This window comes from Pleurodeles waltl, chromosome 5, assembly GCF_031143425.1.
Source record: "Pleurodeles waltl isolate 20211129_DDA chromosome 5, aPleWal1.hap1.20221129, whole genome shotgun sequence".
Classification (NCBI taxonomy): domain Eukaryota; kingdom Metazoa; phylum Chordata; class Amphibia; order Caudata; family Salamandridae; genus Pleurodeles; species Pleurodeles waltl.
The window spans coordinates 575,662,037-575,678,258 of NC_090444.1; the positions used below are offsets into that span (position 1 = coordinate 575,662,037).

General features: G+C 49.1%; 1 protein-coding gene across 2 annotated transcripts in view; it reads right to left on the reverse strand.

Annotated features, from left to right (window-relative positions):
• Positions 1–16,222, reverse strand: part of USP34 (ubiquitin specific peptidase 34) — a 1,940,069-nt gene that overhangs the window by 1,511,384 nt on the left and 412,463 nt on the right. For both annotated transcript variants that reach the window (XM_069234398.1, XM_069234397.1), the window contains 2 exons: positions 10,484–10,638; positions 10,145–10,258 (listed from right to left, as the gene is read on the reverse strand). In XM_069234398.1, the coding sequence (XP_069090499.1) occupies positions 10,145–10,258; positions 10,484–10,638 (269 nt within the window). The remainder of the gene's footprint in view (positions 1–10,144; positions 10,259–10,483; positions 10,639–16,222) is intronic.

The following is a 16,222-nucleotide window of genomic DNA, read 5'->3' on the forward strand; positions in this document are numbered from 1 at the left end:
AACCACAGCTTCTGGAGCCATGAGACACGCGTCGGGACCCTATCTGTACCCCAGAGAGCTAGAATCAGCTGCAGTGCCGCGTTAAGTGCTAGGGCCATCTGCCTCCCCTTTAGAGATCTTAAAGGAAAAATAAGAGGATCTGGCAGCCCCAATAAAATGTACGATGGGAATCTCGGGATCTTAACCTGAAACGCTGCATCAATATAATCTATAATGTTTACCCAGTAACAATGTATCTTGGGGCAGTGCCAAAGCAGATGCACCAGTGGGCCTGTAGCTCCGCACCCTCTCCAGCAAAGGTCCGACTTATCATGATCCCATGCATGCAGCCGCGCTGGAGTATAATACCAGTAAGAGGCGACTTTATATGATGTCTCTGTCCCTGCTGCATTGTATGCTGTGTGGTGTATTCTATAGAATATGCTGTCCCATTCCTCCTCTGAGAGTTCTCTCTCCAGCTCCCTCTCCCATCTCAACTGACCCTTTGACTTAGGCGGGCAGCTTTCCCCTTACAGAAGGCGGTAGAGCTCTGAGATAATTCTCCTATCATCCTTCTTTAGGAACAGCCATTTCTCAAACGGCGTAAGAGGCCTATCTATTAGAGCTCTATTTGCCGGCAAGAGAGCCCAGTGCCGAACCTGATAATACATCAGCCTATCCGCCTCCACTAGGCCATAGGCCTCTCTCATCTGGTCAAAGGACAACACCCTTTGTTCATCGAAAAGGCTTCCCACCCTCCTACAGCCACCCTCGTACCAGCATCTCAAGCCTTCCAGACGGAGTCCAGGCTCGAAGTCAGGGTTCGCACCTATGGGGGTCATCGGGGACGGGAAAGAAGTCAGCCCTAAACGGCAAGCCACTGTATCCCATACGCGTAGCATTGTTCCGGTAATCGGGGACGCATAAAGATCTCCAGCCCTGTGCCTGCGCCGGAGCCAAGGCTCCTTCCATATATGAGAGCCCGCCACCGCCTGATCCATAAAACACCATTGTTTCTCCGTGAGTGGGCGACTCCACTCCACAAGAAAGCGCAGCTGTGCTGCCTGAAAATATCTCAGAAGACACGGAATCGTCAGTTCCCCCACTGCTCTTGGGGCGGTATAAAACCTGCTGCTGTAGACGCGCCGGTCGACACTCCCATATAAATCTCAGGACCGCCGATTGTAGGGTGGCAATCGTCCGGGGAGGTGGGGTCAATGGGAGCACCTGAAATATATACAGTATTCGCAGCAAAACGGTCATCTTGACCGCAGCCACCCTACCCAGCCAAGACAGCTTATGTCTACCCCACAACTCCAGATCCCGCTGTATATCCCGTACCAGCTTCGTGTAGTTCAGGCTTGCCGTTTTTACGGCAGACATCGCTAACTCAACCCCAAGGTAGGAAAGACGCGAGGACGACCAAATAAAGGAATATCGAGCTCTCAAATCCTCCTCATGCTCCGAGCTCAAAAACAGACTAAGGACCTGAGACTTCTGCATGTTCACTTTAAATCCCGAAACCTGGCTAAACTCAACTAGTAGCTGCATAAGCGCAGGCAAAGAGGTAGCGAGCTCTGCAAGTGTAAGAATCACATCATCTGCATATAGGGTGATAAGATGGTGGTCTCCGCCAAATTTCACACCGGAAACCAAGGGTCTGTCTCGTAAGCGCTGCGCAAGGGGCTCCATATATAGCGCAAACAAAAGGGGGGAGAGCGGGCATCCCTGTCTGGTCCCCCGCTCACCCAGAAATGGTGTAGAGAGCACACCATTAACTCGAACCAACGCTCTAGGGGACCGATAAGCGCATTGGATTCAAGATCTAAAGCCCGGGCCCAGACCGAAGCGCTTCAGGACCCGGAAGAGGTATGGCCAATGAACCCTATCAAACACCTTTTCGGCGTGGATAGAAAGGAAAAGCGCCTCCCTACGAGATATATAAATTTTATCTAGCAGATGCAAAAGTCGCTTCGTAGTATCACCACATTGTCGATTTGGCTGATCGGGATCAATAAGACCCGGCATATAAGAATTAAGGCGATAGGCAAGAATCCCGTGAATAGTTTGGCATCTATGTTCAGAAGAGAGATCGGCCTATACGAAGCACACTCCTCTGGGTCCTTGCCCGATTTATGTATAACAGCAATGGTAGCGTCCAGCATACTCGGCGTCAGGGTCCCCGTCGTCTGAAAATAATTAAAAAGCTGTGCGAGAAGCGGGGCGAGCTCCACACAAAAGGTCTTATAAAACAACACCGTGAACCCATCTTTAGGCGGGAAATCGCCGATGTAACTTCTTCCGGCCTTATCTGCTGGTCTAATAACGTTGCCTCCCTCCCACCAAGAGGAGTGATTGCTACACCCTCTAAATAAGAATCTAGGGCCGCATCGTCCCGCTCATCCGCCATGTATAAACCCCGGCAAAACCCCGCAAAAGCCTCAGCAATCTGATCACTCGTGCAGGCCACTTCACCAGAAGGGGAACAAATCAGTTTGACCGCCGACGCTGCACGCTGCTCTTGCAACCGGTGCACCAATAGCTTTCTGCACCTATTGCTCCCAATATAGTATTTGTGCTTGAGTCGTACTACTGCGTACTCCGCCCTATCCCAGTCCAGTCGCTTCAGCTGCTGCCTTGCCTTCTCTCGCCAGATTCTAGGCGTGCCAGTAGATTTATGGGAACGCTCCAGGACAGCTACTCTCTGCTCTAACTTCTCCCTCACATCTCTCCTCGCTCTATTATCCCTCGCAGACAATGCCATCACCTCACCCCGCACTACTGCCTTCAACGCCTCCCAGACAGTCTCCATGGAAGTGCTGCCGTCGTCATTAAGGACAATATAATCCGCAATCGCACGCCGAAGCGACTCCACCGCTATCTCACTATGAAGCAGAGAGTCCTTAAAGCGCCAGCTCAGGGTACCAACGCGACCTACCTCCATGGCCAGTTCAACAGTAATAGGAGCATGATCAGTCAAGGCCCTGGGCTCAATCGTAGCCTCTTTTGACAAACTTGTGCGAGGCCAAGAAAAGATTGAGCCGTGCGTAAATCTGTCGCCGCTAAATAGAAGGAATAATCTCGGAGTGTGGGATGCGACTTCCTCCACACATCCTCCAACCCACACTCAGCTAACCACTGACGCCCCATCTCCGACAATGCCCCAGTCTGCCCAAAGCGTTGGCCCAAGCGGTCAAGCTCGTTGTCCATCACCAGATTAAAATCTCCCCCTATCAGAATGGAGCTATCTGGCAAACTAAGTAAAGGGGAAGTTGACTATCTCAGGAAAGTCTCCTGTTGGGAATTCGGAGCATAAAGGGACGCATGGTGAAGGAGAAGGCCCCAAGCCTTATTACAATAACCAAGAACCTACCTGGGACTTCATGTACCTTCCCAACTACCTCCCCAGCAAAAGTCCTCAAGAGCAATATTGCCATCCCCGCATGTTTCGTAGTTGCTGAGGACCAAAACTGCCTAGGGAACCATCTTGAACGCATGCGGAACGTATCTTTGTGTAACAAATGGGTCTCTTGTAAAAGGCAAATGTGGCTCCCAGATTTCTCTAGACCTGACAGAATCACTAACCGCTTGGTTGGGTTGTTAAGCCCACAAACATTCAAACTTAAACACTTAACTGTCATATCGCAGGGAGAGAGTCGCTCAGGGGAAGAGAGTGCAAGGCGATCCGCCAAGAACACTCATAAGCCGAACTCCCAGGGAAGCACACCAACAGGCAACCATTGCGCACAACAGGTGCTCACAACAAAAAAGTCCTCTTGCACTCATCTCCAAAGAAGAAAAAGTCTCAACTGGGCCGTGAAACCCCCTCATGTTTACCAACCAGACCCATCCACCCCGCCGCCCAGGCCCCTCCTTGACAGCCCGTAGGCCTGCGAATAAGCGTCCCGATGCTGACCAGCCGCCCTCAGGCGCCCCACTCTTAAGTATTGGTCCCAGCTGCCACGCTGCTCACTGCCGACTGCCGCTCCGACAGTTGCTCCGACGCGGTAGGTCACTGTCGCTTTCTCCTTCTCTCCTTTCTCCTCCAGCTCGGATGGTCCTCACCGCTCGGGCCCAGCTTCGCACCCAGGTCCTGGCCACCCTCCACTAGGCCCAGGATCTGGTTTGCCTCCGATGTGGACTTCACTTGGCGGAGCTGCTCCTCCCAGCGGAAGATAAGGCGGAACGGGTGACCCCAAGAGTATGACACGTCCTGTGCTCGCAAGTGTTCCGTAATAGGCTTGAATTTACGCCGCCGCTGCAAAGTCCGTACCGAAAGGTCCTGGAATAATTGGAGCTGGTGCCCTCTAAACTGGATCTGCGGCAGATTGCGTGCCCGTTGCAGTATACTGTCCTTCAGCCCATAATTATGGACGCATGCCAGGATATCCGGAGGGCGATCTCCATCACCTCGAGCCCGGCCCACCCGATGCACTCTATCAAGCATAATCTCTCGGGACTCCTCCAGGCCCAGAACTGATCGGAACAGCTCCACCACAAATTCTCCGATGTCTTCCTTCTCAGCCCCAGACGGCGCTCCTCTAATGCGGATGTTATGACTGCGTGACCGGTTCCCTAAATCCTCCACCGCAAGCTGGAGGAGATCCTGTTGCTCCCGCAAGCGAATGCATTCTTGTTGGAGATCCGCCACGGGAGATCTCACCATCCTCAACCTGTGCCACTCGCTCGCCCAGGGAGGTGACTTCTGCTCTCAGCTCTTTTACCTTGTGGGAGATGTCCCTTCGAAGCTCTTGCAGATCACTCCGGAGCGAGTCGAAAAGGGAGGCAAGAAAGCCCCTCGTAATCGGAGCCCCTTCATCCTCCTCCACCTCACTCCTCGCCTCCGGAGACCTCGCAGCCGGCGGCCCCTCAGGGGCCCCACCCGGCACTGGGCGAGCCCCGGTGAGCATGTCTCGGACAGTCCGCTCCAGCTTGCCTTTAGCGGCTGCCATCACTCCAGCTACCCAACTGCGCCATGCGTACAGCTCAATCAAAGCCTCCTCACATGTACGCCCAGGGGTCGGGCCACCCAAGGCCCACCAAAGTCACCAGCTGCCACTGACCTCTCCACTCACGGACAGTGCACGTCACCTCTCCACCACACCACGTGCATCGTTTCCAACTAGGCCCACCGCGGGCCGTCTGCACCGCCGATCAGTGGTCCCAGGGCCCCCGCGTCGTCAAGGGCCGCTCCACGCCCGGGTCAGGCCGCCCAACAGTACACCGGCCCACTCGTCTCCCCGACCAGGGGGCCAGGCCTCAGCGACCCTCAGGGCTCCGGCGCACAGCGCCAAATCAGGACCGCAGCGCAGCCCTGCCGAACACCAGCAGCGCTGCACCCTCCTGGGCCGCCGCCGCACCACCACCTCTCACGGCTGTCCGGCCACCAGGCCCAAGGCCCGCCGCAGGCCGCGCCTGCCTGCTGAAGGAGCCAGCACCAGCCACGCAGCTCAACGCCGCAGGTGCCCCGGGTCCCCTGGGGCACCCTGCAGTCCGCGGCGCCGGGCGCGATCACCGGGCAGTCCAAGAGCTCCCCAACTGGGGTCGCGAAGCGCTGTCGGAGGACTAGGCGGCGGGGCACGGACAAACATGTCCGCTCACGCCGCCATCTTGGCCGCGCCCCCATATTTTCTACTTTAAAGCATAAAAGTTTCTAGTGGAACGTCTGCGTGCCCCTCTAATGATGTCAAATGTTATATTTCTAGTAGCCCTAGAGCCCAGATTCCACTACTTCAAGAGCAGGCAACGAATTGCATTTCTCCTGGCTTTGGGTGAAAAACATTCATCTTGTGCTGTTAGTGTTTACATGTGCACTGGAAGTATGACAAAATGTCTCTGCACTGTGTGAGAATGATGGCGTAGGTGTCCAACCCAAGTCACGAAGATCAGAAGATGTTTTAAACTTTCTTATTACCAGCAGGAGCGCTGGAGGAGCAGCATAGACAAACCTAAAGACCCTGCTTACTGATGGTACATTACCTAGAAAGAGTAGACTGTAGTTCCTGAATGCGAAGGACTGGCATTTTTCTATTTCTGCTGTCACAAACAGGTCTACTTATGGTGTTCCTCACAGTTGGAAATTTGAGTTTTTTTTATACCCATTCATGGTACATGTTTATGCTTCTGCAGAGCTTGTCTGCCCAAGTGTCTTCCACCCCTGAAACATGGTTGAATATTAGTTGTATGTGTCTTGTCATTGACCACTTGCAAATAGACTGAGCTAGTTTGGATAGTGAGTAAGAGACTCTGCCCATATCCACAGGTGTAAGTAGAACATAGCAGTTGTATCATCTGCCAGTATTTCAACACTCTTCTCTTGGATCTGACTTTGCACTACCTTCAGTGTTAGGAAATATTTTTTTAGTTCTAGGTAGTTGATATTTCCATCCCACCTGTGATACATTGTATGACCTGTGGTAGAGACAAACTGAAAGGTCTTCCCTTCATAATTTTTTCCTTGGTCCACCATTTTAATTAATTCTTTTCTGGCCTTCTATGTGACAACTACTAGATCTGCCCATTTTTCGGACGATTGTGACAACTGACTGTCCAATCATTTTTTAAGGGACTTCACCTGTTTAGAGTTTTAGATTATTTGGATACATAAGGCCATCATACACAACCACATCATGATTGTTCTCATCGTCAGCAGTCAAGGCTGGTAAAGCCATGTCTGTCCCTGAAACGCTTGTACTCCCCTTCAGGCTTGGGGACGCTTTTGCTTTCATGGTATCAAGCTCTGCTCTCAGGAACATTGTTTTACAATTTATAGAAAACCCCCATTTGCTATAAAAGGTGGAGAAATTTAGCACTCTCTTGTATTGTTTGAATGTGCCCACCTTCACCAGCGAGTAGTCTAGGTAAAGATACACATGAATACACCTGGGGTGGGCTGTAACCAGGGCTAAAGGTTTGGTAAAAACCCCTGGTACAGATTTTATGCCAAAGAGTAACACTATGAACTGACAATGCAACTTGTGCAAACCTGTAGTATTTTCTGCGTGAGGGATGAATCAAGGCATAGGAGTATGTGTCATTCAGGTCTATAGTTCAAACAGGGAGATTGCTTCCTGTAATGTCTCCGGACACCTTGTGCCTCTGCAAATCTGTTAAGAAACCTTAGGTCGAGTATTAAATGCAGTGTTAAGACTATTTTGGAACAAGAAAACACACAGAGTAAACCTCGGTGTTTTGCTACTCTCGCAGTATAATTTCTACTGCTTCCCTTTACAATAGATTGGCAGTAGTTCTTGTTCTTTCCAGTATATCTCTTAGGAGAATTGTGTGAGGATTTTTATGAAGTCTGAAGTAATGGCCCTCAATGCTTATGGAAAGGAGAATACCCACCCTCCAAAAAACAAAAAACTAGGGCTACTTTCCTCTAGTCGCTGGGGAGAAAGAGGAGCACGCGGAAGGGAGTGGGCACATGTTCGTCCATTGTCTCGACCTCTGTACTGCTTATACAGAGGGTTCGCTTGAGGCCGACCTCAAATTGAAAAGCCTCTTGAGAAGCCTTAAAATTTCCAAAACTACAGATAGTCTCTTGTTTGGGTCTGGTGGCAAAGTGATCTGGCAGTGGCTTCACTATCTTAAAATCTCTCCAAGATTGGATCGTTTTTTTGCCATGAAAAGGTGGAAGCCATCAAAAGGAAACTCCATCAGCATTGTAAAGACTGCCTGAAAGAATTCGGAGCTGCGCAGCCATGTTTGGCGGCACAAGGAGATAGAGGTTCCCCTTGGTTCTCGCAAACGCGTCCGCGGTACCCAGGCTAGACTATCACCTGCCTAGCTGCACCTTGACCATTTCACACTAGCTCTGAAAAGTGACCCTGTTAAGCACATATCTGCTGAGGGGACAGGTGCATTAAGAGATACGAGGGTCATGCTCCTTGCAGCATACACGGTCTTTGGGAATTGTTCCATCTTTTTTGATTTTCTGCCCAACTGAGTGGACAGAAAGGTGCCTGGTGCGAATTTGGAGGAACAAGAAGGTTGCACTACAAGGTACTCTGGTGAAGGATGGGAGAATAGGAAAACCAGATCTCTCGGTGCCGGTCTGTAATGCCTTGCTATTTTTATCTGCGGACTGCAGTGGAAGTAGCTTCTCCCAATACAGGCTCTATTGAAGCCGCACAGCAGGACAACTGTTTTGTATAATGGATCTGGTGTATGAAGGACCCTGGTGAGGATACTAGCTTTTGTTTCAGAAGAGGCCAGTTGGAGGTCGAACATCTCTGCTGCCTTTCTGATCCAAGGGTGGTAGGATGTAACCTGTAGAAGAGGAAGTCCATTTGGAAAGTATAGCTCTCATTCTGGGGAGGAACTGGCATCTTTGACGTCTCCAATTGCTAGATTCAAGATAGAATAACTGTCCCCATCATCATCTGGACTAGGGTCTTCCAGAGGATCAGAGTCACTGAAGAAAAGCCTGGCTTCTTCTATCAGCAGCTGCATTGTTCTTCTTGAACAGTAGCGTGGAAGCTCCATCAGAGGCAGTGACTATGGGAAAATAGAGCTTGACTTTAGCAGGCTACAACAACAGATGTGTCAGTGGCATCATCGCGACACCAGCAGCGGTGCTGAGGAGTCAACTGTGCCACCAGGGAGGTGATGATGTCTGTCACTTAAGGCAAAAATGACAGGATGGTTAACAGAGGTGGCATCAGTCATGCCACTGATCCTCACGGGGAAGGTGGCACAAGTGTCAGTATCGGAGTCCACGTAACTTAAGGCAAAAGCAGGAACAGCATAGAAAGCATCAAATGGTGCAGTATCAGCAAGTCTCCAAATGTAAAAGCCAGAGAACAGGATACATAGGCCAGTGGCGCTCTTGAGGGGGCCACAGATCAGTGGAAAATGTCATACATGGCCTTTAGGCATATCATTGGATCCGTCCCAGGAGTGGGAAATCCAATTAAGGTTGACCGGCCTTGGAGTCAACACCACAGGCAGCAGCATCTCTAGGATCAACGGCAAGTCAGATGGAGCCACAGGTGCTGGAACCTCTGTGGTTTCTTCCATCGGTTCTTGGTCTACTCCAAATGATTGCAGTTAGGCAGGGGTCTTATTTACTTACTTTTCTAAGAGATCATGTCCTGATTCATGCTACTTCCACTTTTTATTTTTCTTCTTGGACAACTACCACATTAGTGGCAACTCCGGCTCATTCAACCTTGGTCTGTACTTTTGGTGGTGTTTACGTACTTGCGGGCCCTTACAATGAACATCAAGGCCTCCCTTTCCTTTATTGCCTTGGGATGAATCCTCAACATGATGCTCAGGCCTCTGTGTTGTGATCGAAACCCTGAAACCAAAGAAAGAATTCATAAGGGTCTGTAATGGACATAAGTCCATCACAGTCCTTAAATGGCTTGAAACCGGACAGTTTGGGTGGAGGCAGTTCGCTACACCTGAAGAAATTGTGAAAATCGTCAACAAAGCCAGAAGAGAGAGAGTTTCCAGATCCAGCCTGGACCTTTTGAAATTCAGAAAGTGAGGCGCTTGCAGGTATAACTATCCATCACAGAAAACCATTATTAAAGTTTACCTTTATTCAGATACCCAACTACACATATTTCTCTTTCTTTACTTTTGAGTTTTACATATCATATCTTATTGCCTAAATTTATATCACAAGGGTTGCCAGCAAAAATATACTAACATTACAGTAATATTTTCGATGTGAAGAGTGAAGAATTCACTAAGAAATTAATCAAGGGTTGACTTCTCATTGGTTAGTTCACTTAGATATAAATACTAAAACATACATTTGGTCCATACATTTTCACTATAACCAGATAATAGGTTGTAAAAACAACTTTTATCTCATGAACTAAAACATTAATTTATAAGTGTACTTTGCAGAGCAGTGGAAAATGTCAACTAATAGCAAGCACAGTCTAAAAGAAACTCCATAAGACCTTAAAAACAGGAGTTCCATTTCCATATCATGTTCCTTTTACACATGAAAAAACACTGAGGAGACGCTGGTACCAGGATGAGACTCATTTGTAATTTACAGAAGGAAAATAGCTTCCCAACCACACCATAGTGCTAAGGAAAGTGTTTCCTTTCAAGTACAACATTAAGTGCCTGAAAATGCATCACTTCTAGAAAGTAAAAATTACGTTTGATAATGACAAGTAGGAATCTGTGTTTTACTGACCTCAGAGTTAGAACCACCATCATATGCACTAGTAGCAAGGCGGGCCAAGTTGCACAGATGTTGAAACAGGTTCAGACCAGTCATGCTAATGGACTCAGGTTTTAGCTGGGGCATCTAGAGGATAAAGAGAGCTTAAACAGTTTTAATGCACTTTAACATTTCTAAAATCTGTAAAGTTAATTTGCCATAACTTTAAATTTGGTGTCTGCAAGTTCTCATGCTTTTAATACCCAATGTAGAGTGCTTTAAAATAATGGATCCTTTGGTTTGAGAAATAAAAAACATATTAAAAAAAGGCCTAGAATGACCAGACAAAGACTGTCACTAAATCTTACATACCTTTTCTAAAAAAAGATGTTTGTAAGTTTCCATTCCCATGGCATGTTGGTCTTTACTTCGAACTTGATTTAGGAACCAGTGCAATGCATCATCATAGCATTCCATATCTTCTACTAAACAATGCCACAAAATGTCGACCTGTTCCAAACTAAGCCCTAGGTAAAATAGGACATTGATTATGTTTTAGTTTAGCAAACATTATTGTTTAAAAAAGATGCAGTGTTTAAAATATTTTACTAGCTAATGCACTAGAACTAACACAATGAACAGAACATTTTGCATTCAACAGCAAGCCTACATTAAATTACAACACAAATTATTCTCTTACAATCAAAATAAGGAAAAGTAATAGCCTATTTGTAAAAGACAGAACTGACTGAACAACATTTGGTACTCCAACACAAACGCATATTTGTTTTTAAGATCAGCATAATTGGAAATCAGAGGAAGAGTATTTGCCTTATCCTATCATGATCATGTAGGAAGCTGAGTCTCTATATAGTGGACCAAAATGAGGAACACAGTGGAAAGAGTCCAGGCCAATCCCATTGGTATTACAAAGGCACAAATAACATCCCAAATCCTCTCTTTGGTGGTAGTGTGATAGAGCAGTTGGGCATATCGAGGGTAGTGCTAAGCATGTAAGGCACACACTCATACAGAAAGTGGACACTCAAAGAAATCAGATTCAAATTTATAAAAATAACCCACACTTTTATATAATTTTAGATACCAATATCACCCAAGTCAGGTGGAACCTTTTGAGTTAAGAAATTTTAGAGTTTGCAAAAGTTGACAGTGCATTTTTCAGATGCGGTAAAGTAATCCTATGGAGGAAGAACAAGCACTGTATACAGGTATAGTAGAGAGACTAACAGGATCATTCTTCTAGATTTGGGCAAGTAGGGGGCAAGATCCAAGACCAAACCAAAAGGCCACCTAGGGCAACACTGGGACAGCTGGGTGCAATGGTTCAGTTCTGCGTCGGGTGCCCTGTTTAAGTCCATGAGGATCGGTCCAACTACAAAGCTGCTGCAGGGATGGACTGGAAGATCAGTCCAGGGGATCCCATAGGGAGGCTTGACCCTTGAGATCCTCGGGCATGTGGGGACATGGTTGGTTTACATCTCCTCAGGCTGTGGGTGCAGTGGTATCTTCAGGTGTAGGGTCCAGTGCTGGAGTTCCTCGTGGTTGCAGGGGAACCTGCAGAAAAAGTCAAAAGGCATGAACTGGGAGTCTAGTCCAACCAAGCCAACAAGTGGGCTCAGGTCTGACGAGGCTTGGAGACATGGGGAAACCCTTGGTCCTCCTCCGCTGAGTCCAGGGCGAACAGGTGCAGAGGTGTCCTGAGGCATCGGTTCTTTGTCCTCAGGTCACTCGCAGTTGCTGGGGTGTCTGGGGAATCAGACTGCAGATTCTCTCTGGAAGTCCACAGAGGGGAAGCCCGGAGTGGGTTCGTCTTTGGAGGGCCTGTGTACCAGGTTGACACCGTTGGCCCACCTAAGCTCAGGCTAGGCAACTCGGGTGCAGTGGTGATGTCCAGCATCAGGTTTCTGGCGGTCCAGGTCCTCTCAATTCTTTCATGGATGCCTGTGGATGCAGGGCAACAGCTCCTCTACTGCAAGGGAGTTCTTCTTGGCAATTTGCGAAGCACTAGCAGCTCTTCTGGTTTCCTGGAGGCTGCAGCAGCAAGACAGGTCAGTTGCTCCTCGAGGGTTGGGTGCAGTAGGCAGGCTAGCAGGGTTGGTGACAAGTCTGTTGTACTGGGCAGTTCTCGGGTTCAGCAGGCTTCTTGTCCACTCCTTTTGTGTCCAGTGAAGATCTGTTTTCCTGGTATCAGGGGGTCCCCTAAATACTCAATTTAATGGGGGGGGGGGGACTAAGGGGAGTGAAGGGTAGTAGCCAATTGGCTACTTACCCTTAGGGTCACTACGCCCCCTAGATGACCACTTTCTGTGGGGAGTGGCCAACACTGCATCCAGAGTTTCTAAATTCTACCACACATAAGATGGAATCCACTTCAGGCTGGTCACCCGAGGGGTCTGCCCAGCCTGGAGGTTCAACACGCCTCCTGCACAGCTTATCTTCCCTCCTTGTCCAGAAGCCAGCTGGGTCCTAGAACAGGGGAGTCGTTGGCATCTCTCTCTGAGAAAGGCCAGATCTACATACCAAAGACTATAGGTTTCTTTGAAGATCCCTGGCTTGGAAAGCAGGTCATCCTGTTGGGAGGGGGGGGGAGGTGTAACACCCCTGCCCAAGCAGGCTTTGTTTCTGACCTCCAGAGAGCAAGGGCTCTCTCCCTTGGGGGTCAGATTCTCGTTAGTTGGTGGCAGAATGGTTTGAACTGGTCAATGAGCTCATCAGCAGTCGGTAGATTTTTATGGGGCACCTATAAGGTGCATGTATTAATACATTCATCAGTGGAATCAGTGAAGGCTTATCAATACAAGACGTTTGACACCAAACATCCCTATTGTCAGTGAAGCCACCACATAGCTGGGGAACACCTATTTAACAGAGTCCGGCACATGCGTTTAAAATGGCTTCCCTGTTCACTTACTATGTTAAGAAGTGACAAAGAAATAGCAAGGGCAGATCTGCTTTTGCAGACATGTCCACACATGTAACATAATGCACCCTGCCTTAGGGCTGTAAGGCCTGGTGTAGCGTTGACTTACAAATATTACATGCAGTGTTTAGGGGATTAGACACACAGCCTTTGGGCCATGTTGTGTTTTCACTTTTAGAGACCACCTTGTCACAGATCCTGCACTGGCAGTCTGCATGAGGTTGGTGCTGGGTCCCTTAGAGTGGCACAAGTTGTGCTGCAGCTCTTATGGCCCCTCTTCAGTACCCATGCAGTAGATATCAGGGGTACCATTTACTAGGAACCTACAGGGGTGCCAAAGGGCTTGACCACTTGGGGACCAAGTGACCAGGTATCTTGTTTTGGGGAAGGAATACTGGCACTTGGAACCTGGTTAGTAGGAATCCAGTGCAATTCAGTCAAAACTGCATCAGAAACCAGGCAAAAGGTGTGTGTGTGGGGGGAGGGTGCTGCAACCAGAACCCAACTTCCTACAGATCACCTTCTTGACAAACAGGTTAGTCAATTCCTACATTAAGGCCTTTCCTTTTGCTTCCTATCTGACCGTCTGCTGAGTGTGCACAGCCTGTCTTGTTACTGTGCATCACATCCCACTACACCAGTCCTTCAGGATCCCAAAGCACAGGGAAAAAGCACACTCTTTACTGCAGCCCTCTTACCTACCTGAGAATTCTCACTGAGACTTTTTCTCTTTGAAGCATGTGCCCTTTCCACGACATATGGGGCACTGTGCAGTTATTCAAAGACTGTTTGAGAGCCCAGGCCCACGTGGTCAAGCTGACTCCCCACCCAGCACTTCTCCTGACTCCTGCAGTGGGGAAACTGGAGGCTGTTCTCTTTGTTGCTGCCCACGCATGTCTTCTCAGCAGCTTGGGCTATAAGATAGTGATTAGCTTATCCCTGCTCTCCCCAGGCACAGGGAGCAAGGGGAGGCATGCTGCAAGACTCCCTAACAAAATCGCATTTGTGGTAACTGGAGGGGGCAGGACTGGAGGACCTCAAACGGAGGGCTCATTAATCTTGTTAATATAATTTCAAGATTCCAAGTGGGGGCTCGTGGCAACCTGAGGGGTATGACTCTTAAAACCTTCTAGGAAGGCTTTAATGACAAGATTCCTGAATAGAGAAGGGTGTTGTCTGCTTTGTAGATAAACGGCTACAGCAGCTAGGTGTAGTCTTACAGATGTAAAAGCTAGACCAGCAGTATGTAAATAAAATAAATAACAGACAATGGGCCTCATTTTGAACCTGGCGGTCTTTTGGCCATCAGGGTAAATGTGGCAGTCCCACCACCAACAGGCTGGTGCTTCAGACCGCCACATTATGAGTGTGGCTGGTTGGCCTCAGCAAACCCGCCACATCTCCACTCATACCACCAGGGCGGTCGGAACTGCTGGCTGGAGATGATCATCTCCGACCTGGCGGTCCACAGAACACCGCCGGCAGGATAAGGAGCTGGCTTTCCGCCATGGTCTCCACAGCAGTGGCACTGCCACGAAAACCATGGTGGAAAAACTACAGGTGACATGGAATTCCTTCCCTGTCACTGGTAGATTCCCCCCCCTCCAGCCACAGTCCCCACAACACCTTCAGCCACAGCACTCCCACCCCCTTCAGCCACAGCACTCCCTCCCCGCATACATTCACAGACACCCACACGCACCACGCATACACCCATTCACCTACACTTACACACATGCACTCACAACATTCATACACTCATTCAAGAACACATCCATACACGCATTCACAACATTCACACATGCATACTCACACCCATCCAAACATGCATACTCACACGCATACACTTCCATGCAGACACACAGTCACTACAACATTTAGACACATATACAACCATACATACACACATTCATGCACACACGCAGACACCACACACTCATACACGCACACACAACACCCGCAACCCTGCCACCCCCCTCACCTTACCTGTTCCGGGGTGAAGGACGTCCAGCAGGGAAGAGGAAGGGGCACTTCCACCACCGGCAGCGTCCCGCCAGCAGGACACCGCCAGGCCATATTATGGCCCATAACATGGCGGCGGTGTCCTACTGGCGGGCGGACCGGTGGTGGAACCACCAGAGCGCCTCTGCCCTCCAGTACAACTACAGCTGGATTTCCACCCAAAGTGTGGTGGAAATCCAGCAGTACCCATGATATGGTGGGCGGGAGACTGCCAGCACTGGCAGTCTCCTGGTGCCCAAGGCTTTGGTGGTCTTCATAAAAGACCTCCAAAGTTGTAATGAGGGCCAATGTCTTGCACTCTGGCTGCTAATGGACCATGAGGTTAGCATGACAAGAGTGAACAAATCTTTTCCACTTCGCTAGATAACAGGCACAAGTAGTAGGCCTGCATGCTTCTTTAAGAATATCCACACAAGGTCGTGGTAGATTTAAATAACAAAACTCTAGGACTTCAGGAGCCAGATCACAAGGTTGAGGGACCTGGAGTCTGGGTGACTGATTTTTCCTTGGCTCCGTGTGAGAAGGTCCTGCCTGTTCGGCAGTAACTCGTGGGGAACTACTAAGAGTTCTAGGACTGTGGTGAGCCATAGTTGCTGTGCTCATGTGGGAACCACTAGGATAAGAAATATCTGCTGAAGTTTGCGAGCCACAAATAGAAGCAGTAGGAGAGGCGTAAAAACACAAGCAAATATTCCAGACCAGCTCATCCATAGAGCCTTGCCCCAGGTCTGTGGGTGTAGGAACCAACAGGCAAAGTTTGGGCATTTGGCGTTTTCTGCTGTGGCTAAAAGGTCTATTTCTGGGTGACCCAAACGCCAGAAGTATCAGAGGAGGACTTGTGGGTGGAGTTCCCACTTGTGGACTTGTTGGCTCCTCCTGCTGAAGAGATCTGTAAATTTGTTGCCCGCTCCCAGGAGACACTCCATTAACAGGTCAATGTTGTATTGGAGAGCCCACCTTCAAATGGATTAGGCTAGATGAGACGGCTCAGGGGACCTTGTGCCCCCTTGCTTTGGGAGATAATACATGGCAGGTATGCTGTCTGGTTTTTATCAGGGCTCGCTTGCAAATCAGGTGAAGACGTAAGGCTTTGAGCACTAGGTGTGCAGCTAGCAACTCCAGGTGATTGATATGGAGATGTCTCTGGC